We start from the raw sequence: 27891 nt of genomic DNA, 5'->3' as shown, positions 1-27891 counted from the left end.
CCCTTTCACAAGCTCCGCCCAAGTGACCGTCATCTGCGATCGGGTTCTGCGCACATTGGCCGTGGTGTTGTTCCAGGCAAATTCTGAACTGATACTAAAGTACTTCAAGTGTACTCGTTTGCCGTACCTGATACAGGCGCGTATCAGTGACAAAGTATCTGGTTGATATTTATCGACCCACCACTAGGTCCAACGTTTTCTTATCAGCTGATGGTGTTATTAAGTCAAATTATGCTATACGTCAATGGTAATAATTATTTTGGACAAATGACAAATATAGAATTTGGTGCTATGCTTTACATGTTTTATATATACAATAATTACCGTTTATTTGTAAGAAGTGTTATGCATGTTACCAGGAATTCTTGGGTATGTTATTTTTGTGCTATTTTGTATATTTTGTTTTTCGCCTTTCATAAGTCCAGTGTTCTTGTTCAGCTTAACTTTCGAAACATAAGATTGGTATTTTTTGTATAGTCTTAAGTGGCATTTTTTTCCTAATATGTTTGATAGTAATATACAACGCGATACCGTAATAATATTGTTCCAAAAATGGCGGTGCCCATGTTGTTCTACCCTTACATTTGTACGGGATAAGCGCGGGAATATTGAAGTTTTGAGCGGGATAAATTTCATATCTTAAATCCCATGGCTTCAAATGTGAATGTTCAAAAGACTTCAACATATTCAAGATCTAGTCGGATGAAGATTTAAAGGATCTTGCACTAAAAAAAAATGTTACAAATGCCTTGTGATAATGAAAAAAAAACCTTGCATGTACTAATGGTTAACAAAACTGTAACAGAATTTAGGTATGATAGACTCAGGGGCGAAGCCAGGGGGGGGGGGGGGTTAGGGGTTCAAACCCCCCCTTAGCACCAAATCTTTAGTATGTCTTATTCATCACTCAAAAAAATTTCATATTAAAATTAATAAAAATTTTACCATTACAATATTTAAATTTAAGTACCGAAAACTGCTAAAATAGCACTATTTTACACCTTAAAATCCAAATTTTCCCGGGGGAGGACCCCCCGACCCCCCGTTTTAATATGGAGGTGGGGAATGCTTCTTAACACCCCCCATACCCAAATCCTGGCTACACCACTGGATAGACTTGATGAGTAAATCCTCGGACACCCTCGGAAAAAACTGACTTAACCGTGCCCTGTCAAAATGCTTGGTCCTTAAAGAATAAAATAGAAGATATAGTTATTATTGTGTATTTGTAGACATTCTATATAATATGTGTGTCCATATTAAAAACACATTTTCCAGCTATTCCTATTTTTATTTTATTCATGCTATTTTTAATTACTTTTAAAACAGACCTGGTTACAGTTAACGTAATTGTTCACACTTCACACATCATACAACACTACCAACTTTCTTTTGAATGATTACTCTCTCAGCAGGAACACATTGCAGTGACGTGTTAACTGGACTAACGGCCTGGATAATTACACCAGCAGCAGTGTTCCTGATTGCTACTGGAGAGAGAGGAAGCGACAAAAACCCTGAGAATATAAATATTTTATGATAATAATTATTGGCAGTGTAGATTTCACGGTGACATCTACACCGTAAAACCCCCCAACAACCCCGAAAGTCCCACAGTATATTATAATAAATATGTACCATAAATAATAAAGGTGTAATTTTCGTCTGACCTTTCATACATATTGACGTATCAAGACAATGTATGGCATTATATGACAAGATTTCGCCTACCGGTAATCCGAATTTTCGCTAATCTGAACAGGGATCAGTCCCAATTAGTTTGGATTAGCGGGATTCTACTGTACTAACTGTAATTAGAATACTCACCTACATCACACTTCCAAAGAACATTCTGAACACAACAGATTTGCATCCCGACATACTCTCACAAGCAGAATTCATTCAAATGACCATTCTCAACAAAATGTTAATCATACAAGAACATATTGTTCCATTTGTCATTTCAAACAGCGTATGAAGCTGGATAGAAAAACAATCTCATGCAGTAAAACAACTTTTGAATTAGAATTTAACCCTTTACTTTTAAAACACAAATTTACAAATAGGTAACAAAATATAGGATGTCCATTAAATAATGTCCTAGTTTCAATGGTCTTTTATAACAGTTTAAATTAATGTATTTACAACAAATAATACATCAAATTGAAGGTAAACTAACCTAGTTTTTCTTACAAATGTTCAAAATGTGCACCTTTAGTTATACGGCACACATCCAACCTGGAGTCCAATTCATCCCACACTTTGGTTAACAAGTCCGGAGTAACGGAAGCAAGAGCCTCTTCAATTCTGTGTCTCAACTCTGGCAAATCATTAGGTAGCGGCGGAACGTAGATACAATCTTGTATAAAACCACAAAGGAAAAAATTGCATGGCGTTATGTCATGTGAACGTGGAGGTCAGCGGAAAACAGCTCTGTCGTTTCGACCATTACTATCAATCTAACGGTCAGGGACTTTGGCGTTTGACCATTCTCATACAAAGAGATTCCAATAAGGATGGGCTACATCCTGTTGCCAAATAAATTTACAGGTTCGACCTCTACTAATTGGGGAAAGAGACATTATTTTGTGCTGTACGCAAGAAAACAAACGCAGCATTCGCACATGGGCTTACCTAAAATTGTTTGAGTTACTCTTTAATTGTGACCTTGAACCAACACTGTACAGTGCTTATGGTTGATACTATTAAATTTTGTAACCGGCACATTCTTTTATGGACTAACTGTATTACTATTATTAATTTAAACTACGTATTCAATATTTTAAATATATTAAATACAATGAAGTTACTTAGTCAATCTTTCATTATATTAGACATAGAATAAACAAGTAAAAAACCTTTCTGCACATGTGTATTATTGCTGTAAAACGATAATAATTTTTTTAACAGTTGGCAAAAGTGCTTGGAATGCACGAATCCACCTGAGATAATAATTCAAAAAGTAGGTAGTTCAGTTCTGATAACCTAGAAATATATTTAAAAAAATACAAGAATCAGTAAATCTATTTTTAGGTGTTTATTTTTTATTTTTTATTTTTTTTTTTCAATTTTTTTTAACGAAAAAATTACAAACACAGTAATACCCAGTGTCATGTTTTTAACTTTTATGTTTGTATTACACTATGCTTTCATTGACCTTTATTATTTGAAGTTGTAAAATTGTAGGTTCTAAAAGAAAAGTGTAAGAAATTTCAAATATCTAAAGTTAATTAAAATCAAATATATTTAAGGTTTTGGTTATTTTGTCTCGTATCAAAATTTTAATATTTAATTTGTCTCTGTTCTTTTTTTTTCACCAGAAAGTTGTATGCTAACCTGTGGTAATGGCTCTAGAAGAATTCATCTGGAGAATTACGTGGCTGCACACTTGACACACTGTTATTTAACCAAAATCATAAAACTTTTAGGTGAGTGTTTTTAAGTTGCATGATTATGCTCAGTCTTAAAGAAGATTGTCAAGCGTATCTTATATTTGGGTAATAATTCAGTTGTGTTTGGAGGAGGGAAATGGTGAACATAAATTAATGTGAAAGCTGGTTAGGTAAGCTATATTGATATTATGTATTGCTTATTATTTACATGTTATATACATTTTACTATTAATGTAGCTGACCTTAACCAATCAATTTTTTACAGTCACATGACAATCAGTTTAGCTAAACAAATGCCAAATAACCATTGCACACTGTAGGCACAGCAGACCAGTGGCTCATTTTGCCATGGAATCCTTTATTGCTTTGTTTGGAGTCCACTGTTATCTGAGAGGGCCCATATTTGGCTCTTGAACATTTTAAGCATTAGCATTGTTTGTGTAGTTTAGTAATGATGTATAGTTAAAATGGAATGCAGAGAGTGTTTTGTGTGGCTGTCACAGGTGCAGTTGGACAGTAAGGCCATGGAAACAACTGAACTTGAAAGTCATAGTTCCGATGATGATCCTGGCGTCGATACAGCAGAGGATCTCGTAGTGTCCATCGACCCATCAGCCGTTGGTACGGAATTACTCTCTGAGAACGCACCAACTGTAACTGCCCAGAAAAATGGAGACGTCATAGTGTATCCTTGCACCATGTGTAACAGGACTTTTCCTCTTGAACAGTTGCTTATTCTCCATCAGAAAAATCATTTGCGGGAAAGAAACTACACTTGTAAAACGTGCAAGAAGTCATTCTTTACTAGTAGTGACCTATTGAAACACGAAACTGTTCATTCTCAGGATAAGCCATTTATTTGTTGCATCTGCAAGAAAGCGTTTTCTCGCAAGAATCTCTTGCGCAGGCATGAAACAATACACAAGGATAACGAAAGGCTGGTGTGTTCAGTTTGTGGAAAGACCTACCTGGCTCCAGACGACTTCCAAAGGCATGTGCAAATACACCGTAGAGTGAAATCCTTCACATGCGAGTATTGCGAAGCAGGGTTCATGAACAGGCAGACGCTCGAGAAACATATCCTGCGGGTCCACAGCGATGAAAAACCGCTCTCTTGCGACTATTGCAGGGAAACGTTCTTCACAAACACGGAGCTGATGAGACATCTGGTTAGCCACGCAGGTACCAAACCCTTCCCATGTCGCCTGTGCCCCAAGTCGTATGCCCTGAGCCACCACCTGACGAGACACATGCGTACGCACACGGATGACACCACGTACTCGTGCCACACATGCGGCAAGTCATTCTCTCGGCGTGACTCTGTCAGGGTCCACATGCGTGGCCACACTGGTGAGAAACCCTACCCATGCTCATTATGCTCCAAGGTGTTCTCCTCAAACACTCAGCGTAATCGCCATCTTAAAACCCACGCTCCAACTAAGCTGTTCCCATGCTTGGTCTGCTCAAAGACGTTTAACCGCAAAGAGCATTTGTTCAAACACATCAACACACATACAAAGGTTAGGAAAACTGTGCAGTTTGCAGAGTTAACGACTCACTAAATGTTATAGTTGTATTTTAATTTAGAGACTGTAGACTGAAGTGGGCATTATGATCTTTATTATGTTCTGCACATAGAAAAAGCACTTAATCATCAGCAATTGTTGAGATATTAGAGGGGTTGTGACAGACATAATTGATATGGTTATACTAAAAAAATTATTTTAATAATTGATTTTTGATTTTGAATGCAGAATCTTAGCCTGGTAGCAAAGTACATTGCTACAATTTTGATGGAGATTTGGTTGACATAAAGTGCTTACTTTTTGTTCATAGTGTAATGTATTGTTCTAACAACCATGATTAAGGGGATTGGTGCAGGACAAAAAACAGTCATTCGTCAGAATTTGTTGGAAATGAGCTTAAGTGTTTTATAAATGCTTGTTTATTACTACTGTACGGCCAGCCAGCACGTATATAAGCTAGCGGGTGAGATTTGGCAAGTTAGTGGCGAGAGAGCTTCTGTGAGGGGAGGTTGTCGAATGTTGCAGCTCTGAGGCCTGCCATCTAGCGGGAATCTTTCGAAGGTCTTCCACAATATCGCCTTTCTCTCTCTCTCTCTCTCTCTCTCTCTCTCTCTCTCTCTCTCTCTCTCTCTCTCTCTCTTTCTTTCTCTCTCTATCTCTCTCTCTCTCTCTCTCTCTCTCTCTCTCTCTCTCTCTCTCTCTCTCTCTCTCTCTCTCTCTCTCCAACACGGACACCCAACCAGCTCTTATCTTCGCTTCCCATCTCGCACTATCCTTCTTTCTCGGATCAGGTAGCCGCCCTTCCCCGTGTAGACTTTCGTGTTACTCCAGGAAACCAAGACAACCTGTGAAAAATTTGTCCAAAGCTGAATTTTTGTACTGTGGTAGAGTTGACTATGCTTAATAACATACCGAAAGTTTACCGCTGAAGACCTTGTGCGTTATCACCGAAAATTTGCATTTAAGTCCTAGGTGACAGCAACTTGCATCAGTCCATTAAAATGCTACCCATTTATACAGTTTTTAATTTTGACTGTCCGTAAACTTACCAAAATAATCTAGAAACTGTAATACGCCCATTAATGTTAGAAAAAATTTAAATTTTTAATATTTAAGATATGATATAAAGCGATTATTCACGACATATATTTATTTTATCTTTGCCACCCAGATAAAAAATACGATTTACACCGATTTGAAGAGCCCAATAAGAAAAAATATCTAAATAAATGTTTTTAATTATACTTTTAGCTTTAAGATAGTATATTTATAAAGAGTCTAGCATAATTAGTTGCCTCATTAAAGCTGCCCAAGCGTTGCAGTGTACTGCGGCCGTACTGATCTTTCACGGCCGGCGGGCTTTGAAACACGCTGCGTACTGCGACACTCAATAAACTTGGTCTTATTTAGGAATTACTTAAAATATATTTAATGCATATGATAGGGTGTATTCATGTTACATCTATTGAGATATACATATTCTTTTTTCTTATATGAATGATTTTTGATACAATAAAATTAACAATAAACAATTTCTGCTTGGAACTTGTAAATCAAAATTCTAGAGGACCTCTGGTTTTATATAAGTGTGTTCGTATTTTGTTACAAAAATTTTATTATTAAAAAATATTTTAATACCAAAAAATATAATTATTTTTTATTTCTAATACATTATATTATTTTAGATCAGAACTGTGCAACATTTTAATGTAGCCTATATTATAAAATATATATATTTAATTATATGAAATTAGTTTACTACATAACAATTGAAGAAAACGATACACCGTAAATGTGCTTATTGAGTTTTGTCACTTTTATAACATAATTCGTATGATAATATTATTTTTTTTCCAGAAAATAAATAAAACATAAGTTGTGTTGTAAAATGTATTGATAGAATTACATATTTAGTATTTTTTTTCTAAGTTAATTCATTGGAGTGCTGCGCCTAGCTTACTTCGTTGAATTGCTAGTGGCAAAGAGCGGTGGTGGATGTTTTTGCAAGAGTTTGACCGTATTTTATGACCCCAGCTGTGAGAGGGTGTTCGTCCCAGAAATCTTAACGGTCAAGGAAAATAGCCTTTCTCTGGCTGTAGTCACGTACGGGTCTGCTACTCGCGTAATATCGTCAGTTTATCACAACTTTCCGGGAAGTTCTATTGTTATTTATTTATAATTTAGAAATTAAAGAGTCGATCATACTAACATTTTTAACTAAGCAAATCGCATCCTGGAAGATTTTTATCTACGTAAGCAGCAAAAATCACTTGCAGTTAGGAAACTTTTATTCTTTCAGAGTAAAATTCAGTCTGGAATTACCATACATTAAAAACCTTAGTTTTCTGGAGCAAAAAACGTCCCAGCACGAGTGACTAACACTGCTGCACACACACTACGCATCTTGAAATACATCAGTGGTCAGACTATTGTACCAGACACTCAAAATATACACATTTAAACCTTTAAAAAAAAACACACACAGACAATATTTATGAAGTGATTTTGACGCTACACTCAACATATTTATGTAACATGTAGTCAAATTTCTATAAAAAATATATTTTTATTACCTTTTATGATTAAAATTACCAATTTAATAATAGGACGTTTAAACATTGAGGTGTTTATCACAGTTTCCATGTAGGACATTCTTTTATATTACTTTGGTGCCATAATGAGAACCGGCTTAAAAAAGTATTAAAGTTATTAAATTTACGAAACATTTTTGTGGATCATTGTAGAAATTATCATTAAGGACTCAACTGCTCATTATTGGTGTGATCACCAATGTTACTAAGAAATGTTCATTCTACTACTGTACAAAATTTTTGCTTTGGGATAATTTTCCATGTATTAAAAATTTTTGTTTCTTAACAGCGAAATTCGTCCCGACCCGAGCCTACTTCGACAACCTCGCAGTAGTATACACTACGCGGCTCGGATCGCTTTAATGGTCAGACTAATTGTATGAGACACTTAAAAAATATACCAATTTAAAGATGAATAAATATGCAACAACGTTTAATCCAAGCGATTTCCACGTTGGGCTCTTTAAGTTTATGTAAGATGTATTTATATTTCCTTAAAATTGAATGAAAGTGAATTCGTGAACTTTCATGATTTAAAAGGTATATTTTATAGAAACATGTTAAAACTTTGTGCTTTTTATCACTATCCTCAGATAGGGCAATGTTTCTAGATTATTTTGGGTTCCATACTGACGGTCTACTCCATAAAGTGCATTTGCAATATCCATTATTGTGGATCGTTGCAAAAAATTGTCATTTTGGACTTAACTGCCCGTTTTTGGTGTGACGCACAAGGTTTGCGGCAGTACTTAAACTTTTGACGTGTTACTAAGAAATTTTCATTCTACTACTGTACAAATTTTCGGCTTTGGGATAATTTTTCATGTATTAAAAACCTTTGTTTCTTCACAGCGAAATTCGTCCCGACCCGAGCCTACTTCGGCAACCTCGCAGTAGTATACACTACGCGGCTCGGATCGCTTTAGTGGTCAGACACATTGTACCAGGCTCTCAACAAATAAACTAATTTAAAATTTAAGAACTAAATCATGATCGTAAAGTGGCCGCCATGGTGATTTGCGAATTTATGGAGAAATAAAAGCAGTTAAAATCTTATGTAGTTTCCAAGAGACATTATTACATCACCAATCATCTAAAGTAACAGGTTTACAAAATTTCAACATATTCAGTAACTAGTCAGTTTTTTTTTTCAAATGTGTTAGTATTAACAATCTGGACCATATCTAGTCTGTGAGGTCTGTATTGTTACAGACTATCTGTATTCCGGTATTTGGATTTTGAAGCTACTTAATGATTCGCTTTCAATGTCTATTAAAATATACCTAATGCTAATTGCAGGAATATTTCTACTCGATTTCAAAGTTATAATTCCTGAACATTTGTAGCAGACACATTTCAATGTAACACTTACTGATTTTCGAGTTGTGTTGAGGTTTCACATGCGTGGCCCCTGCTCTGGTAACAATGAGTCATCACAACCGGTGCCGTCTGTACGAGCGTCTTCACAAGTTATCCTGAAATATGTTCTTAAATATTAATTCAAGTGAATTCTTAAAATCCTACACACCTTATCTTAAGTGTCGTAAATGAATCGTTATATTTTATAAATCCATATAATATAGGAGCCATAATGGCGCGAAGCAATGGACGCGATACAAATAATATTTTTTTTTTACCAACCACTACATCAGTAAATATTTGTGGTTTCCATTCGCTATGAATTCAAGCATGTAACATGTGTACTGTTTCTTCAATTCGGCCACAGTTAAATGGGAGGCTCTGAATCACTGAAAACTCCTCAACAAAATCAACGATGAATCACAGGCATTACAACAAACAGTTGTCACAAGTCAAGTAGCCAATGAGCAGGTGACATTTTTCGAGTTCGTAGAGGATTGTTGAGACTATCCTACAGGTCAATGGCAATGCGCCCTTACGCGCATGGTTAATACCCCGCATGAGTAGAGTGTAAAGGCGTAAGCATGAGACACATCTAGGTCCTCATGTAACCGCGCACACTTAGATTTAACTCAGGATAGGGTGAAAAATATTTACTAATTTTGCAGTCCTAACAGTCACCAACGAATAGCCAGCATAATAAATAAATAAGCTCACGAATATTGTTCGTGAATGAAGGCGAAGCTGATACTTTGGAAACGTTACCAGCAGATATTAAATAATTTTTAACTATTATTTACGTAGCTTACTTCTTAAAACTGCATTCGTGTAAACTGATTTTGTGTGATACTATGTTGAGTGTTTTCTGCTACACGTAATTTTCTGAAAAAAGTCTATTGTGGCTTAATAAACTTGTTAACATTGGTGCCTGTCATAAAAAAAAACTCAAACGTAATTATAAGGATACATGTTGAGTATAGTTAATGAATGGTTCACGCATTGCTGAAAAAAAAAAAAAAAAAAAAACATGTTTAAAATTTTACACATCTTTTTGTTGTCGCATCGCGTCCATCGCGTTGTACATACGCAACTCTGAAAAATAAATATATGGTAAAAAAAGCTATAGTAAAATAATCTTGTATCTTTCTTTATTCTTTTTTCTAAGCGCTCTAATGGCTTTCGATAGCTTTGTTCTTTTGTGTACGCTGCTTGGTGGAGGTTTCTTCTGCATTTTATTCCTGAATAAATCTCACGCTTACAACAAAAAACATCTAGCTAAATCACTGTGCTAAATAATAACAGAGAATAACCATTCAATTATACGCCGAGCTATACCAAACACGTTCTCTTATCTACTGAAAATGAGTACGTTGGCCTTCATATCAGTTTCCCGCGAAATCCCGTCTCCCCTTCGTAAACAGCAGACAGCTGTGGCTGGGTGGGAACGAGCTGCAAAAAGTTTGGAAAACTGTCGCAAGGTGTCACTACTGTCCAGCGCGCTCCATAATTCCTCGTATCCGAGCTTGCACGCTGCTCAAATTTCTACAGCTACATTTTTACTTTAGGTCCAACTGCAATAAGCTAAAGATTAAAATAAAGTCAATCATTCAGCCGACATATATGTAGGCGTTTGAATTACAAATGAAAACGCGAATGTTATTAAATTCGCAAATGAATATCACGTAATTTCGTAGCAGCTTATTTATTAAAATTCAAATTGTAAATACGTTAAATTAATAATGATTACAGATAAAATAATGGCCACAGTCATATCTCCCGTGTCTGAAAATTTATCTGCGAATGTTTTACCACTGAATTCTTTATAGTTTTTTAATAAAGCTCGAATTTAAAAAAATTCCCGAAAATCAGCAATAACTTAATTAAAATAAAAAAATAAAAAAATAAATTTTACACCAGAATGGTTCAAATCTTCTCTAGCAGCTGAATCATTAACAAATATATTGTTTTTTTTAATACGATGCTGGTGCACCAATCCCCTTAAGGAAACTTACTATGTGGATGAAGCTTTTTGCAACTGTACTAACTGAAACCGGAAAATTTTTGTGGTCTAGGTTGTATTAAATTGCCTTTGGATGCAGTGGTCATTGTCATTTTTCACGAGCACATTTCATTTCTACTGACTGGTTGGTGTAATTCTACACCAATATCTCAATGACCAGTGTGGAGATTGTACCAACACACTGCAAGTTGATACTTTTTATTTTGTTAGGTTTAGTGGAAATCATGAACACAGTGTGCAATTATTTCTTCTCTATTTAAAACTGAACCACATTTTTGAAATGCTTCTATAAAATATGTTTTTGGATGTTTATCCTTTGTGAAACAATGCACAACATACTAAAGAATAAAATTGCATCTGGATCTTTAAAGGAATTTTCAGAACTACAGATAAAGAATTAATCACTCACATATTTATTTGTCTTTCAAGGACTTAAGGTGAACTTTAAAAGTACAAATGTAATGTTAGTCAGCTGTTTAACCAGTCCCCTAATCCATAAATGGTTTTTTTTGTTTGTCAATTCTTTATTCATCAAGATGTAACCTCACTACTGAAAAAATGACTGTTGAAAATGTTCTTCAGTGTTGATAGACCAGGGTGTATTAGCTTTGATTAAATAAGATATACTTTCACAGCTAGTAACTCATTGCCTGCAGCCTGGAATTTGATTAAGGTTGCGTCAAATTTTTATTAGTAGGACAATATAGCAAATTCAGAAAATTCAGGCTTTTTAACATGGCGAAAGCTGGCGACACCAGACTGCAACGATCCTAGCGGCTGAGCCTAAAGAACGCCTGCAAAATTCAAATTACCTTGTATTACAATGGATGATCTCGGTACAGATTTTCTCTCGTCGTTTGAAATCTTTGTATGAAAATTTTTTATATTTCACAAAATTATATTGACTTAAAAATCATGAAAAATTACCTAACTTTAAACATGATGTGGATCATACATATTTTAACAATGAAACATAATTAACTTTAAAAATTAAGTTATGCATATTGTTTCTTTTGTAAATAATTCCGTGAAACATAGTGGAATTAATACAAATTTTAATTTCTTAATATCGGTGCTCATCTGAAGAAAAATTTTTTTGTGAAAACTTAAACAATGGCATTTTGGAGTACCGGAAAACACTATTAAGTGTTTTTGATGTCGCTAACTTAAACTAACCAAAAAATTTACAGGATTTTAAATGTATTAGCTAACCTAAACATATCACGTGTTCAAACATAGAACTATTATTAATATACACCTATCCCTCACTTAGCACGACTAATTCGTTCCTAAATATGCACGACTAATTCGTTCTTAATATGCTCGTGTTATTCGAAATCACTTATTCAGAAGCATTAGTTACCATAAATTGCAAGGCTAATTTATTTATGTGTTCCAAAATGTGTAGGAAAATATACTTTACGTAATATAAATTCATTGAATAACACTTAACTATAAATATGTCACACCATTTATCTTTATGTGCCTCCCATCGCACTTTGTATGGCAAATACGACACCACATAACGGGAGATACGTGGTTATGTACTTTATCGTCATTCGGCTGGCTGACTTGCCCGCCTGGGCGTGACTTCAACTTACGTCGTATATTTTTCCGAAACATCCTTTACTGACAGTGAAACCGATATTACTGTCCGGATAATTACATTTTAATTTTTCAAAAATGAAAGTGCTTATTCGCGTTTCATCACCTGGTTCACATCAATCCTGTCAAGCCAATGATAATTATTTTCATTACAACATTCATTTAACAACCTTTTCCATGTGAATCATCTGTTCATTTCTGTTCCGATATATAATGTCAAATATATTCCCGCTAGTACAATCAACGGCATCAGACTTATTTAAACTTTTGGTAAGAGTCCTTATTTGTATGATTGTGTGCACAGTTGACTTGCTTAAATCTAAAGTGCGACCAACATAAGTGTGGCCTTCATGACAATCTGCGCGCTGTAATACTTCTTGTTTTGTCTCAAATACTTGAACATGATGCATTATGAGTGATCAAGCACGTACCGTTGCCGGCAGCTGAATGGGCATACATTGCTTTTGTTTCAGTGAAATCCCTGCCACTGGCTAGACTGAGTTCATGGCCCGGTTTGTGACCAGGCAACAACTGTACGGCACGGCAGCATACGATTGGACATAAAAACATTTGTTCCTTTACACTCAATAGCCGCAATGTAACTTGCCATACCTGATGTTTGTACAACATCCGATAGCGTAGACAGACCTGCGTGCGCATCTTTCCCCCCCCCTTGTTTGGCTAACTGTATCCCACGGCACATCTGTTAATTACAGAAGTTGAAACAGACTTTGTGGCATCGTGCTCGACTTTTTTTTTTTTGGCCTGCAGAGATTTCGTGCTAACTGAAATTTACAGACGTGCTATTCAAGACATGGGCAGTAAATTTCACATTGCGGTAAATGAATCCGCGCAATCTGAAACCGTGCTAAGTGAGGGATAGGTGTACTTGAAATATTGCATTACTGTTTAGCAGTCATAAAATAGAATGAGAGTGACTTAAAATATAATTGTCAGAATTTTATTAATTAATTTTAGAAAAGCACCTAGAAAATTACCATGTTATATTTACAATATTGCTTTTAAAACAGTATTATATATATAAAAAATATTTAAAAGCATTGAACATTGCAGATATGTGACTTCTTTAATTCGTACTCAGTAATCTCATTTAGATTTTATTCCATAAAGGTTGTCGACAGAAATTTTTTTCACATTTAGATGCGGACAGTAATGGCCCTCTTATTTTAAACATCAGTTGTACAAAATTTTACCAAGAAGTCTCAAAATTACACTTTAAAAAGTGGGAAAGTATAATTGGGGTATTTTTAGAAATCTTATGTAGATAGTAACATTCCTGTTGTTTTGAAGGTCAAGTGTGCAAAATATCATCAAACTCGGAATAAAACTTTATACATATTTGTATAAAAAAAATGCAAACATTAAATCTATACTAATATTATAAAGCTGAAGAGTTTGTTTGTTTGAACGTGCTAATCTCAGGAACCACTTGTCCGATTTGAAAAATTCTTTCAGTGTTGGATAGTACATTTATCGAGGAAGGCTATAGGCTATATTATATTATCAATAACATTAGGGATCCTTACTAAAAGTCCAATTTAGAATCAAATGCGTTGGAGGGGGTTAGATACAACATGCAGTACATGTACGAAGTGTGTGTTGACAATGCCGCAGGTGCTAAAAGTTTATTTCCTATTGCCTATTAACATTGTTGCCACGCACTAGATGCCTTATATCACTCTTAATTTTCCCATACAAGTAAAAAACACCCGTGTGATATTAACAACGAAGCAATCAGTACCCTCATAAGAGTTCAATAATTAGTATTTAAATACTTTTTATCACTTTAAATCGCAAACCTAAACTATTGTTTTTTTTCTCTCTCTGTGTTTAATTTGTTTTTTATTGCCCTTTTTTTCAAGTATATATATTTTACAGACTTAAAACTTCACAGTAATGTTCCTTATGTTACGCAGGATGACATTTTCCGAAAATTAGATCCCATGGGTGGTTAAAACCAGGCAACAGTGGGTACTATGTCTGCATGAGAACATGATTTTGCATTGTTCATGTCTTCTGCGTCTCCATGGCAACGGGCATCGCGCGGCAGTGGCGTACCCACAAGGAGGGGCATCTTTAATGAGCGGCGCAAGGGTGATCTGCCTGTAGACTGCCGTAGCGAAGTACGGGTACATCAGTTGTACATTGCGTGCACGAGTTGGGAAACCATCGGTGCTATTCATTTTCTCTCCGGTACATTATACAGCATTGTAATAAATTTTCACTTAATTTTTTTTATTTGCCATTACTGTAAATGGGAGAAGTGGCTTAATTTTTTTCCATTAGTATAGCCGTGCGAAGCCGGGTCGGGCAGCTAGTCTTTTTTACATTTATGTACATACACATATTCACTTATATACAAACTATCATTTCTAATATTTATATGAATTATTTTAGTTGTCGGTAAAATATTAATGTTATATGCCTACATAGTGTAAAATAACGAAATCAACTGTCTGAGCTGTGTATTAAAAGTCATTATAATAACACTTTCTTACACAAATAACAAGTAATAATTAGATTTTCTGTAACTACAATGTTAAAATGTACTCAAGAGTCATATATGAAAATTTAAAAAAAAAAGAAGAGTAGGAGATTTGATCTCACACTCTTCTAAATATCAGTCGCACATATTACCGCAGAGCTTAATACACCAACCGAAAGGATTGTTAAAAAATTTGGTTATCAATGGTGTAATCCCAAAATTATAATGTATTTTTAAAGGTACTACAATTTATTTATGTGACTATTAAAGTCTAAAAAATGTATTCCAGAATATTTTTGCTATCACAGAAATTTATTTGGCTCACCAATACGCTTGATATGTCTTCCAGTAATTATGTAAAATATTATAGTAGGTTTATGGCACGACACGTAAATATCGGCACCAATGCGCCTAAAGAAGTTTACCTTCAAAAATGGCTTCAAGCAGTTAGCAACATCGTAATTGTTGAAACCAAATATTACACAATCTTTTCCAGTCATAAATTTTTTCCATGACTTTCCTATATCGTCCTACTACATTATTTGGTTGCATCCTGTTTTATCAGAAACAGCACTTCCGAATGTAACTTAACAAATACTTACAGATACAACACAAGACAATAACAGATACAACCAACATAACTAAAGATAATATAAATTGATATATAACAACACAAATATTCTACCTCAATATATAAAAAAATATTATTTTTTAAGTTTTCCGTCATATTCCATTACCTAATTTTGGTAAATAATGCCAGAATGCCTTGACATTGTGGATGTGTGTTGTGATTTGCAAATTAATGACTACATTGTTAAAATGTTCTAATGAAGTTATTCTATTTCAAATTTTATGATAACTGTTGCTTAGATATTTTTTATATTTTTTCTCCATATTTAGTTACTAAAAGCTTATGTTAATTAATTTCTATAGCTTTTAAATGCTCATTCACTTTATCATTGTTAGTATTTATAAAATTAATTTTACAACTGGAACAACTCCCCTCGCTGTCTCACTCTTACTCTCCCTCCCCCCTTCAACTTTCTTCCTTCTCAGGTAGGATCTGTTAATTTGTTCCTGAATTTGTTACCTTATATTTTAAAAAAATTTATATCAAGTATAAGTGTGTTGCAGCCATAAAATACGAAACTGTGATATTTTTAAAGTTATTTAGATATCACTTATTAAGTTACCTATACATTATAGTAAAAATGTGTGTGAAATGACTAGTGCAATGATTTGAAACAGCATTGAAATAGTGTTAACTTAATTCTGAAATTAGCAAAAAAAAAAAAAAAAAAAAATTGCTTATGAATATGCCAAATATTTTAAAAGTTTTATGTATGTATTTTATGGACTTACATGATGATGTGTTTTTCACTCGAAGTAAATTATTTATTGGATTCATTGAGTTTATATTGTATTTCTGACTGGTTGGTTTTTATTTTATTAGATAGATACTTCTTGGTGTTTATTCCATTTACTACAGTGCTCCCTGTGTATTTTTTTTTTGTTATAGTGGTTTTCATTGTATATTCTGTTGTTTTTTGATGGTTTGTATTGGTCCTTATAGAGTTTTAATTAGTTTTAATTAATCTTACAGGTTTCTCTTGTTCTCTTAATTTCCATCAATTCTTTTTTGTTTATTGTAAGTAGTGTGTTGCAATTTGTTTATCTTGTTACATGTTGTACTGTGTATCATCAATGGCTGTAATTTTTTTTTTTAGTGTTTTTTAATTTCCTAAAGTATTGTTCTTTATTTTTGTTGAGTTATGATAGTTTAAGTTAGATATTTGTACTGCTATCTTGTTTGTGTTGCAAATTGTTGACTTTGTTAAATATTATTCAATTATATTTTTAGTTTCTTTTTAGTTGTTTACATGGAGTTACAGTGGTTTTTTTTTAGAGATTTTAATTTGTTATTATTGTTTTTGCTTTATTTTGTGTGCTGTTTACATTGGTAGTGCTGTTTTGTTGGGACTCTCGTACCTTGATGCAGGGACATAGCCAGCGGATCATATGTGGGGTCCAGATTCCTCCTTCCAAGAGTTAAAAGAGAAAAAAAAATTGAAGACCGAATAAGAAAATTATACAAACATAGCTATATAAGGTTATAGAGACATTATTCTGAAAGGATTATTGTAATCCTTAGTGGGTTACGATGGATTATTTCCTCCCCAGTATAGTCCGACATACCTCATACACAGAAGTGGCAGAAATTGTTATCCCAAGTAGTTTATATATAATGCCAGTTTGTGTACATGTTATATGTTATCAAACAATATACGTAAGAAAAAGTATTAAAAACAATTAAATAAAATCCAAAACTAAAATGTTAAGTTTTCTTTTCTCAAGCAAAATCATTTCTTCAATTTCTGTGTATAAACGTTGGGAGTTCTAAAAGTCTTCTATTCTCTGAGATTTTAGTGTGACAATCAATTTTCTTTTTAAATGAATTCAATTATAAAGAAAGTTTACTCATATAACATTATATAAGGGTGTTTGCCAAAATAAGGTACCTAAAGCATGTCCCTAGGCCTTAAAAATATTATACATTTGTATTAATAGTAATTTTTACAATAAGATATATGCTTGAATGTAATAGAAGCCTATTATTTATATTATTTCTTAAATAAATGTTTTTGTATTTAAGATGCGAGACCAAGAAAGTGCTAAATGTCCCCTCCGTGGACTGTCCCCAAGTACAGTTTGATAACATTTTAATCATCCACAACAATATGATTTTATGTTATTTAATATTAATTCTTTAAATTGTAATGTCCAAAGATTAAAAAAGAAATCATAAAATTGCTGGACTGCAAAGGTTTGAATTTTCAAGTAAGATTAATATTTATTAATTGTCCCCAGGAAATGGGTCCTTAGTGTAGACATACAAAATAGTTTCAATATAAACCTCCAGGGTGCAGCACTGGCCACTGAACCCTACAAAAAAGGAGGGAAAAGAATCTATCTTGTTTTCTATCAAGTCATAAGTGGATGATTGGTGATTTATTGGTACTTACATTAGTTGATCCATGTTATATAACGGTTGGTCAAGATCGCTTAGTCCACTCCGTGGACAACTTTTTGAAGGTGAGAAATGATATCTGTCCCTTCTAATAGATGAATAGATAAAAAGTACTACATATAAATTTCTTTTACAAATGCAGTGATATTCTAACCTTAAAAATTAAAGGACTAGAAAACAAAAGTACAGTTTCTGTCCCCTCCGTGGAATTCACAGGCTACGGAGGGGACATCATTGTACATGTAGTGAAATATTTCCAGAGTTGAATTAATGAGAACTGTATGGAAGTGTTAGTGCTATTTCGAGTACCAGAACTGCTGACATTGCAGCATAGGCCTATTAACAGACCATAACATATTTATGGACTTAAACATTGATGAAATTTATACATTAATTATGAAAATTACCATACAGCTGCACTAAGTACTGTGTTTGTTACATTCATTAGATCCAGTATACTTGTGTAGAAAGATATTTGACAATTTAAATATTGTCACAGGTACATGATTTTGTAATACCTTAAATGCTTAAATGTTAATAATAATTTACCTTGCAATCTGCTGAATTGATTATTTTCTCTTTTGACAAATGTTCATGCAGCACGGTTGTGGTCTGTCTATCCTCATTTAAAAAAAAACATTAATTTTACTCTTTCAAATGTTTTATCATTACAACAGAGCCCAATAAACGCTCTGATGGATTTAGTATTTATCTTGCAGAATAATGGCTCCCATAAAAAAGAAAACTTCAAATTTCGCTAATAAGATCAAAAAACGAAGGGAACAGAAAAAGATCAGCATGAGAAAGGCTAGAGAAAGGTTAACTAACAACCCAAGAAAGTATGAAGAAGAAAAAGCTAAAGAAAGGGAAAGATACCACATGAGGAAAAAATTAATTTTGAATATGAGTGAAAGGGATGAACGATCAGTCAGGAAAGAATGGAGAGACCTGAAACGACATCAACGAAAAGAGAGAAAAAAGCGAAAGAAACTGAAGAAGAATTAAAAATTAATTCTCCTGAAATGCCACCAGAAATTTCAGATTCTGTAGTACCCTCAACTTGCAGAGTTTAATGTGGAAAAAAGCGTTCAAGGAAAAACAGGAAGAAAATGTAAGAAGAAAAACGGAAGTTGGAAAAGGACAATGAGAGACTACGAAGAAAACTTGAGATACAAAAACAGAATAAAGAGAATAAGAGATTCATTACAACCTAATGCAGATACTCTAACCCCTAGGAAGAGAGTGGAAAAGTTATTTAGAAATAACAACACTAATTCAGAAGAAGTTAAAAAGAAAGTTTTTTTTGCTGAAGTTATCCATGACCAAATAAAAGACAGTTTTAAAACTGAGAAATCTAAAAAAAAAAAAAAAAATGAGAACTATGTTACGAGTTTTAACTGGAAAAATTATCAAGAAGTACAGACTCTGTGTACATAACCACGGACTAAAAAAAGTACCAAAATCAATGGTAAGGTTAAATTTGTCCACTCGGTGGACAGTAGAGTCCACTCCGTGGACAGCCCCAAAATTCTATTTACGTTTTATTAATTCAATTTAATGTATCGATCTTGACCACTTATTGTACTGAATTTGGCGAAACCAGGGGAATATTTAAGAATCTTTACAGGTGTATATAATATACAGTGAAACCCCTTATTTACACTTTTCAGGGGAACAGAGACAAAAAGTGTAAATACCAGGAGTGTGTAAATTGAGGGAAACATATTTTTAAAATGTAACATACCTGGTTTAATGCACTCCTTTTACTTCAGTAGTCAGAGACATCAAAAAAAGACACAGTGAACGAAATATCTTTAAAAAAAATCCTTCATTAGGCCTATGTAAACAAAAATAAATTTACAACATATAACTTAAAAAATTGTGTGAATACAACACTGAAGCAATGTGTGCCATGATAAAATGTTACCATAAAAAAGTTTTGTAGGCTTATGTGCAAAAACTTTCATGCCTAACTTAGGTCTATTTCTTTGTAAAATAATCAGAAATCTTGGTTTGCTTGCATCTTTGAGTGTTCATGCACATGATCTGCTTCTCTAAAGTATAAAAATTATCAAAAACACCATCACAGTTTTCACCAGCAGATACTCCAATGTAGTCTCACAGAGTTTGAAGAGCAGCAAGAGCATCTTTACTCGTGGGTGTTGTCACTTCTTCATCATCATCATCATCTTCGTCAGTATCCTGTTGAGAAGTACTGACATGGCTTTCTACAATATCTTCTATACATTGCACTTCCGAAGTGATCACCTGACTGTCCACATCCACGTAATCTTGAAATATTTTCTCCTGCAACACCCTCTCATGTCCTTCAACATCTTCAATGTCACTGTAATCTTCTTCACTGAGAGTGTAAGGCTTTTCTGGGAACACAAATCCAGCTTTTGCAAAGCAGTTTTGAATTGTTGATACTTTCACTTCTTTCCAGGCTCTTGCACTAAAATGCAATGCAGTCAGCAGATTTATCTTCATCAAAGAAGGGTCTTTTCCAACATCAAGCATTGTTACTGCCCTTGAAACTAGGTATCTGCGGTACAAAAACTTGAATGCCTGAATGATACCCAAGTCAAGGGGCTGTAGCTCACTCGTGCAGTTTGCTGGGAAGAAGACAATATCAGTGTTGCGAAGCTGGATGGTTGCTTTGTGAGCAGAGCACTGATCTATGAAAAGAAGAACTTTCCTATTTTACAAAGCCATTTTTGAATCAAATGCATGCAACTGGCTCTGAAACAAAGCATTGGTCATCCAGGCTTTGGTGTTTGCTTCGTACTTTGTTGGGAGTGACTTGATGTTTTTAAAACATCGAGGTTTCCTCACTTTGCCAATGACATAAAGGGGGAATTTTTCACTTCCATCTGCATTGGTAAGCAATAACACAGTAATCCGTTGCTTGCTGAGCTTACCTCCGTGACACGTTTCCCCTTTAAAACTAAAGGTTTTGTCTGGTAGAACATTGAAAAACAACCCTGTTTCGTCGGCATTGAAAACATTTTTCGGGTCGAACCCAGCAATTTTTTCCTGTAGCTTTTCCTTCCAATGTTCCACAGTCTCCACATCCACACTTTTGCTTTCGCCACAAACCACCTTGTAAACAATATTGTGACGCTGCTTAAACCGATCAATCCATCCATTGGAAGCTGAGAAATCTTGAATTCCCAGCCTAGAGGCAATAACACGTGCTTTTTCTCTCAGTATTGTACCATTTATTGGTAAATTTGCGGCACGTGCACCAGAAAACCACTCAAGAAGAATATCTTCCAGCTGTTTGAATTTCGAGTCCTTCACATATTTACGTTTTTTAGCACTTGGCCCACATTGCGCGGCATTTGCAGTGATGGTTTCTCGGCTTTTGATGATGGTATTAAGAGTACTCACAGGGATTGAAAGTTCTTTCGCTAGGTCCACACGTGATCCAACATATTCGTCGAATTTGGCAATTATTTTAATTTTATCGGCAACGGTAATAGTTTTTCGTTGTTTCACTTTCTCCATTTTCTCACAGATATTAATAACGACAAAGAGTTAAAGATGTGTCAAATACATTTACCGCTAAAGCCAATGATACTACCAGCGCTCGTAGCGGAAATCTGTGGAAATAGAAGTACTGTGAATAGTGCAAGGTTACTTGCACTGTTCACGACGCGAACGCATTCACATACGCAGCTTTTGATGTATCTTTCTTCTATGGCGGCCATGTTTCGGTGTTTGTAAACACTGAACGAGACGTTAATAACGGGAATGAAGCAACTTTTCTGACGTAACAAGCGTGAAAACGACATATACCGCCTTATGGAAAATAAATTGGGCCAAAAACAAAGGAGGTAAATAACGGGAAAACGTAAATACCGTTAACGTAAATACGGGGTTTCACTGTAATAATTTTTTTTTTCAAACCATACATAGTTTAGGTACCTTATTTTGGCAATCACCCATAATGGTTATAATGTACCCCCCTCCTTTACAGAATCCTTGCATCCTGCTTGATAGTTAACTGATTGTTTTTAGGGTCATTTTGTTTTTATTGGTTTGCTTTAAATAATACAAACATAAGTGTACAGCAATTAAAGGAAAATAATATAATTCAAAGGAACCGACAAAATACCACAGAATCCTATGGAAACCACAAAGATATACCTAAAATAACATATTGCAATACAACAAAAAGAACAGATTCAATGGAAATAATTCTTATAAGAAAAAAATAAGACACTGAAATGTAGAGCACAACAGAATTTACCAAGGTCGAAAACTACAAAAATCTACATAGACACTGCAATAGAAACAACTAGATTAGTCACTACTATAAAACAAAAAAAGTTACTACAATTTAGACCCACAATGCAATATAATGCATTAAAATTTGGTGCATTTGAACCCTGTTTTAAATATATCCAACTTACTTCACTGTCTTTATTTAGTTATCAATCTTTATTTTAACCTTTGATAAAGTTTTCAATTACATATATAAAAATAGAATTCACATGTCCCTTTTGAAATATGTTCCACAGTTAAATGTAACAAAATATGTTTGTCATTTTATAGCAAAAACAAACTGTAGCCACTTATTAGTGCTTGATGTATCAAACTTTTATCCAATCAAAATCACAAAAAATGTAATTAAGTCTTTTGTACATTTAAGTATCAAGCCAGATTCACAATAGCCTAAGAACAGAACTGGAATGCAATGTAACAAGACACTCAGAAACTTCAAACTAGGCTAACTACACCGCTGCGCAGTTGATAGTGGGGTGACGAAAGAAGCCTGGGAACACACAAAAAATATTCAACTTCTTTCCATCCAGCTTCCATCTTCTTCCCGTTCAGCCAATTAGGTCTTTTTTAGTTCCCAGGTGTTGAAAATTAATTAATTTTAAAAAATTTAAAAAAAAAAGTAATTTCATTTTGCATTTGTTGCTTGTGTAGATGCATTTATCTGACAAAATAATTCCACTTTGTCATTTCATCACGTTGTTTAACCAACATACAGTTAATGATTTGTTTCACAAAATTTTGTTTTGATTATAACTGTACCGTATCGTAAAAATAGTGTGTTGTGAATTCTAGCCTTTCTAGTCTTGCTCTCTGGGTGTTTGCATCTCGTTTACATTTCGTTCCCAGATATTGTGAATCCGGCTCTACTTTCATATTATTGCGGAACCACTGAATTCTGTTACTTTTGATTTGATTCCAATGTAGATTTTTGACAGTGTATGTGTGGTTGATGGTATATTGTGTATATATAGATGTGCATTCTTATTTATTGATGCTGAAGAAATGGCTTAGTGCTAAAAGGGATGGACAATTTTAAAAATGAGTAACATCTGTATTAAATCATGTGAATTTGATGTGGGATGCTCTGCAATACTAACATTAATAGAGATATTTATTGACCTACAGTAGAATCTCATTACTAAGTACTTACAGGGACCTCAAGTTTTTGTACTTACTTACTTAGTACTGCCGTCCGCCGCGGTCTCGTGTTCGAGGTCGGGCGCAGGTCCTAGCGGGGTGGCTGGCTTTCTTAGAGATTTCTGTTCCGGGAGGGCGCCAGGCTAGCTCGGTGTCTAACCGTGTGATGGTCGTGGGTTCGTTGCCCCAGCATGGCCCGCTAGAACCGTCGGCGGTGATGGAATTTGTTTCCTGAATAGGTTGGGTTATTTAGGTTAGTTTACATACACTGTTCTGTTTGTTCTACGGGTCGCACGTCGCGCACGGGAGGTGCGGGGTGGACGTTTTATTGTTCACGATTTACACTGGTTCATTACATTGGGCGCGAGGTCTACTCGGCGGTACATGACTGCCAGTGAGGCGTCGGAACACGTAGAAGTTTTGATTACACTATTATTACAATTACACTTGACAAAACGGCACTCTGTGGTTCTTTTACGTACACGATTACACTGCACACGTTATCTGAGAGGGACACCTGCGTGCCTCTACGTGTGTTTACTTATTAAGTCCTCACGCCAGTCGCAGTTGAGGGAGAGCGTTCGATTAGCATCGGCTAATCTCTTAATCGGTAACTTGCGACGCGCGGGCCCACCTGTGTGGACCGCGGCTCGCTACTAAATTAAAAACACGTTTAAGCTTGGATGTAGCCTGTTCCTGTGCACTGGGCGATTAACTAAAGTTCTGGGGTGGCGGGAGACGGCCCGTACCGTATACTGCACGGCCCCACGTAATGCTTTGTGTGGGGCGTGTTAAATTGACGCGGCTGGGTTAGGCCCTACACCGGAAAAGGACCGGGCGCACACGGGGAGTATTTAAAAAAAGGTTTTGGTTGTGACTATAATTACCAGATGGACGTTCGGTGAAACAAAGAGATGCTGGCTCCCCGTGGGACGTGCGTCCGTCCCGGTCCGCGAGTCGCGCTGTACTGGCGTCTGGCCCTGGCGCGAGGGGAGGGGTGAGCTCCCTGTCACGCCAGAGTTTCTAAAGTTCCGTTATTCGTAAAAATCTATATTAACTAAATTTAAGTGGCTCTAAATTCACATAATAAAACTTAATGATTAACTTAATATCTATATATGTTTTAGAATTGACATTTAATAAGTTTGTCTAAAATAAGTTTGAATATTAGAGTCAAGCTGGAGACTGTCTGTTTCTTGATAACTACTTCAGTGGCGAATGATAATGCTAATTTGGGGCGGTTTGCGTTATGTCACACATTTCACTACTGAATTTAGGCTGAAGGCCGCAAGGGTTGCACTCACAGCTGTTTTAGTAGGAAGCTACACGTGAGTGATCCGGGCACTCCTACGTCGCACTCTATTAATTAGGGGCTTTTGTTTGTTTTTGATTACTTTATTATTGTGTGGGGAATTTTGTAGGCACGGGAGTGCGTTGCATGCGTAATTAAAATGGTTCGCTATTCTCTATCTTGGGCTGCGGTCCGCTCACTTGACTCAGGAGGGCCATGGCTAGGGGTGCTTTCCGTTAGCGGAGCCGAGTACTGGCGGGTGCAGGTCGGGCTTTGGGGTGGCCTTCGGCCGTACGATGTCAGTACTGAAAGTACTTAGTACTGAAAATTACATACATATCATCATTACAAAGAGAAAAATCATAAAATAAATTATTATAAGGTACAAAATTATTATTTGGTGAACATCTGACATCAGTTTAAATATTGGTAATTTACATTACTTAAGTTTGTTTATTTTTAAAAAAATTGGTTTCAGTTTGTTTTTGAGTTAGAATAATGCTCTGTTGAACAAAGTGTTCTATGCCGTAGAAAGATCTCTTGTGGAACCTTTTCGTGTTTAAAGATGAATTTTTTCAGTTTTTCTAACCTAAGAATAGCTTCCGTAGCTGTCACAGGTGGCTCCTCACAGTCAGAATAATCATCTGATTCAGCTTTTGATGACTGTGATTGAATGACTTCACTAATGATGTCACTGTCAGTCATTATTCACAGAGATATAGTCTGTGAATGAAATAGCATCAAACTGCATGGAGGCTAACACTTATTGCCAGGGTCAATGTCATTGCTTTTGCATGTTTTTGCTGTTGTGTGGCTTGCATCCTGGTCTGATTAAGTTGCAGTGATCTCATCAGGATTACAGTTTACAATACTAAACTTTCTCAGCAGTTGGCAATAGTTTCTTGTTGAACATTCCACCATCCACCTATGATCATCTCAATTGCTTGAGGAACATTGATGTTGGTGGGCAATTTCAACCTAATGTTGATGAGCAACCTCTCAACAATGTGTTTTCGAAAATTTACCTTGGCATTCTGAATAATGCCTTGATCAAGGGGCTGCAACTGAGATGTGCAGTTTGGTGGCAGAAACATCAGTTTGATGTTTTCCATACGAATATGAACACTGTGTTCTGCGCAGTTTTATATTAACAAAACAATAAATTATTCTCTCATATCCTTTCTGGTTTTCACCACCCAATTCGAGAAGAGATCTCTCGTCATCCATGCACGGGTCTTACTGGCATAATCCACAGGAAGACAAGAAACTCCTTTGAAGCATCTGGTAGTCTTGTGTTTACCAATGATTAATGACCTCAATTTTTTTGTTCCTGTGGCATTGCAACAAAACAACACAGACAACCTTTCCTTTGCATTTTTTCCTCCAGTGCATTTTTCACCTTTATATGCCATTGTCCTGTTAGGCAAAAGCCTGTAAAAAAGACAGTTTCATAAGCATTGAATATATTGTCTAATAAGAACGACTTAAAAATACTCTCCAGCTTTTCTTCCTTCCACTGGTTTGCTGCCTCTGTGTCTGCATCTTTATCCTCCCCACACACAACCTTCCATGATATACTATGTAATTCCCGGAAGCATTGCAACCACCCTGAACTGACTTGTCTTTAATTCCATTGCAAACTGTTTTACTTTAGCTTGTAACATTGGGTCTTTTACTGGAACATTTTTTGATCTCTGGAACGAAGCCTTTTGCGATCACAACCAAACAAAGATTCTTTATACATTTTTTCAATTTTTGCCCGGTCTTTAACAATCGTACTTACGGTCGTCGCCACATTTCCATGTGTCTTCGCAACTGCTAGTTGTTTTTTTCTTTGTCCAGTTCTCTGAGCATTTCCACTTTTTTCTTAAGCATGAATTGCTTTCGTTTCTTTTTATCTCAAGAATCACTCATTTTTGTAGCACAAAAACAAATACAATGAGGTGTCTAAAAAGTAATGTGAAAATAAATTCAAAACAATAACATTCACTGCATGGACTTCAAATAATACATTAGTGTGATACTTTCCTCTGAATTAATACACTTTTCTCTCAAAGTTTGGTGTTTCGAGGTATCAAATGGTGCTGTGTTGTTCATGTCGTATATTAAGCACATTATTCTATGGTAGTGTGCACAAACGTTTGTTTCTTTTGAGATTTTAGAGGTTAGACATTACATTGCGGTGGTATGATTGATTTAATTAATTTTTTGTTTGTTGTATAACATTAATAATTTATTTGAAAATTTATTTATCATTTTATGTAAATTTTGGAGTAGCTATGCCACACTAGTTGTGAAATTTATACATTATAGTGAAAATTATGATACTTTAAACTGAAACAATTTTGCATTGAAAATATATGATTTTTGGCTGGGTATTTTAAAAAAATACATTAAAGTGAAATATGCGTTACAGTGAGGTATTTTGTATCGGTATTCTACTGTACAAAGCACTTGATAGCAAAAAAAGAACTGCAGTTAATGCAGTCACCTGGCCTATCTGCATGCATTGGCTGCATGAATGCTCGTAGATGCTTGCTTGGTAAACAATCTAGATTTTATTACTACACGTCACATCTTCTTGTAAACAGTAAAACTGTATTTTCTAGCACCAGGTGTTTGAATCATCACATATCAGTTTTTTTTTGTTTTTGTTTTCCTCCTAATTATTTAATCACTGGCTACCTGCATATTTGGCTATCATTTTGCTCAGAATATGTCGATTTTTTAATAGACACTTTGTTTATTGTATGAAAGACTTGTAAACATTACCTTCATGCAATCTAGTAGGTAAATTTTTTTATTTCCATGCTGAGAAGTGAAAATGGTTTCAAATAATTTCTTATGAAACAAAATACAAAATATTATTAAAAACTTAATCATTTATGTAAGTAGTGGTTTTACGGTAAAGTGATGCACAAAATTGTTTGTATATTATGAACAATTATTGCCTGTCATAGTTATGTTAGTTTGATGTTAAGCTTAAAGTACTAGTATATGTGATAGTAAACCAAATACAAATTTGAAATGATACATTATAATTAAATAATTGTAAAGGCTGTTTCACAGTTGTTTCCTATTTATAATGCTGTTATTGTTTTTTAATGTTTAAGTACGCAAATGAAATTTTTATTCTCATTGTAAGA

General features: G+C 34.9%; 1 protein-coding gene across 2 annotated transcripts; it reads left to right on the top strand.

Moving 5' to 3' along the window:
* On the top strand, positions 1 to 27891 carry LOC134544864 (oocyte zinc finger protein XlCOF6.1-like). 2 transcript variants are annotated; one of them, XM_063388520.1, is made up of 3 exons: positions 1 to 247; positions 3321 to 3428; positions 3896 to 27891. In XM_063388520.1, exon 3 carries the CDS (start codon positions 3917 to 3919, stop codon positions 4952 to 4954), a length of 1038 nt encoding a protein of 345 aa, XP_063244590.1. In that variant the 5' UTR covers positions 1 to 247; positions 3321 to 3428; positions 3896 to 3916; the 3' UTR covers positions 4955 to 27891. The 2 variants fall into 2 exon arrangements, with proteins under 2 accessions (XP_063244590.1, XP_063244591.1); XM_063388521.1 differs by having other exon boundaries at positions 1 to 369.

The sequence above is a fragment of the Bacillus rossius genome, chromosome 1 (assembly GCF_032445375.1).
Source record: "Bacillus rossius redtenbacheri isolate Brsri chromosome 1, Brsri_v3, whole genome shotgun sequence".
NCBI lineage: Eukaryota > Metazoa > Arthropoda > Insecta > Phasmatodea > Bacillidae > Bacillus > Bacillus rossius.
Note: the sequence above shows the minus strand (reverse complement) of the source record. Positions and strands in the feature narration are given on the sequence as shown.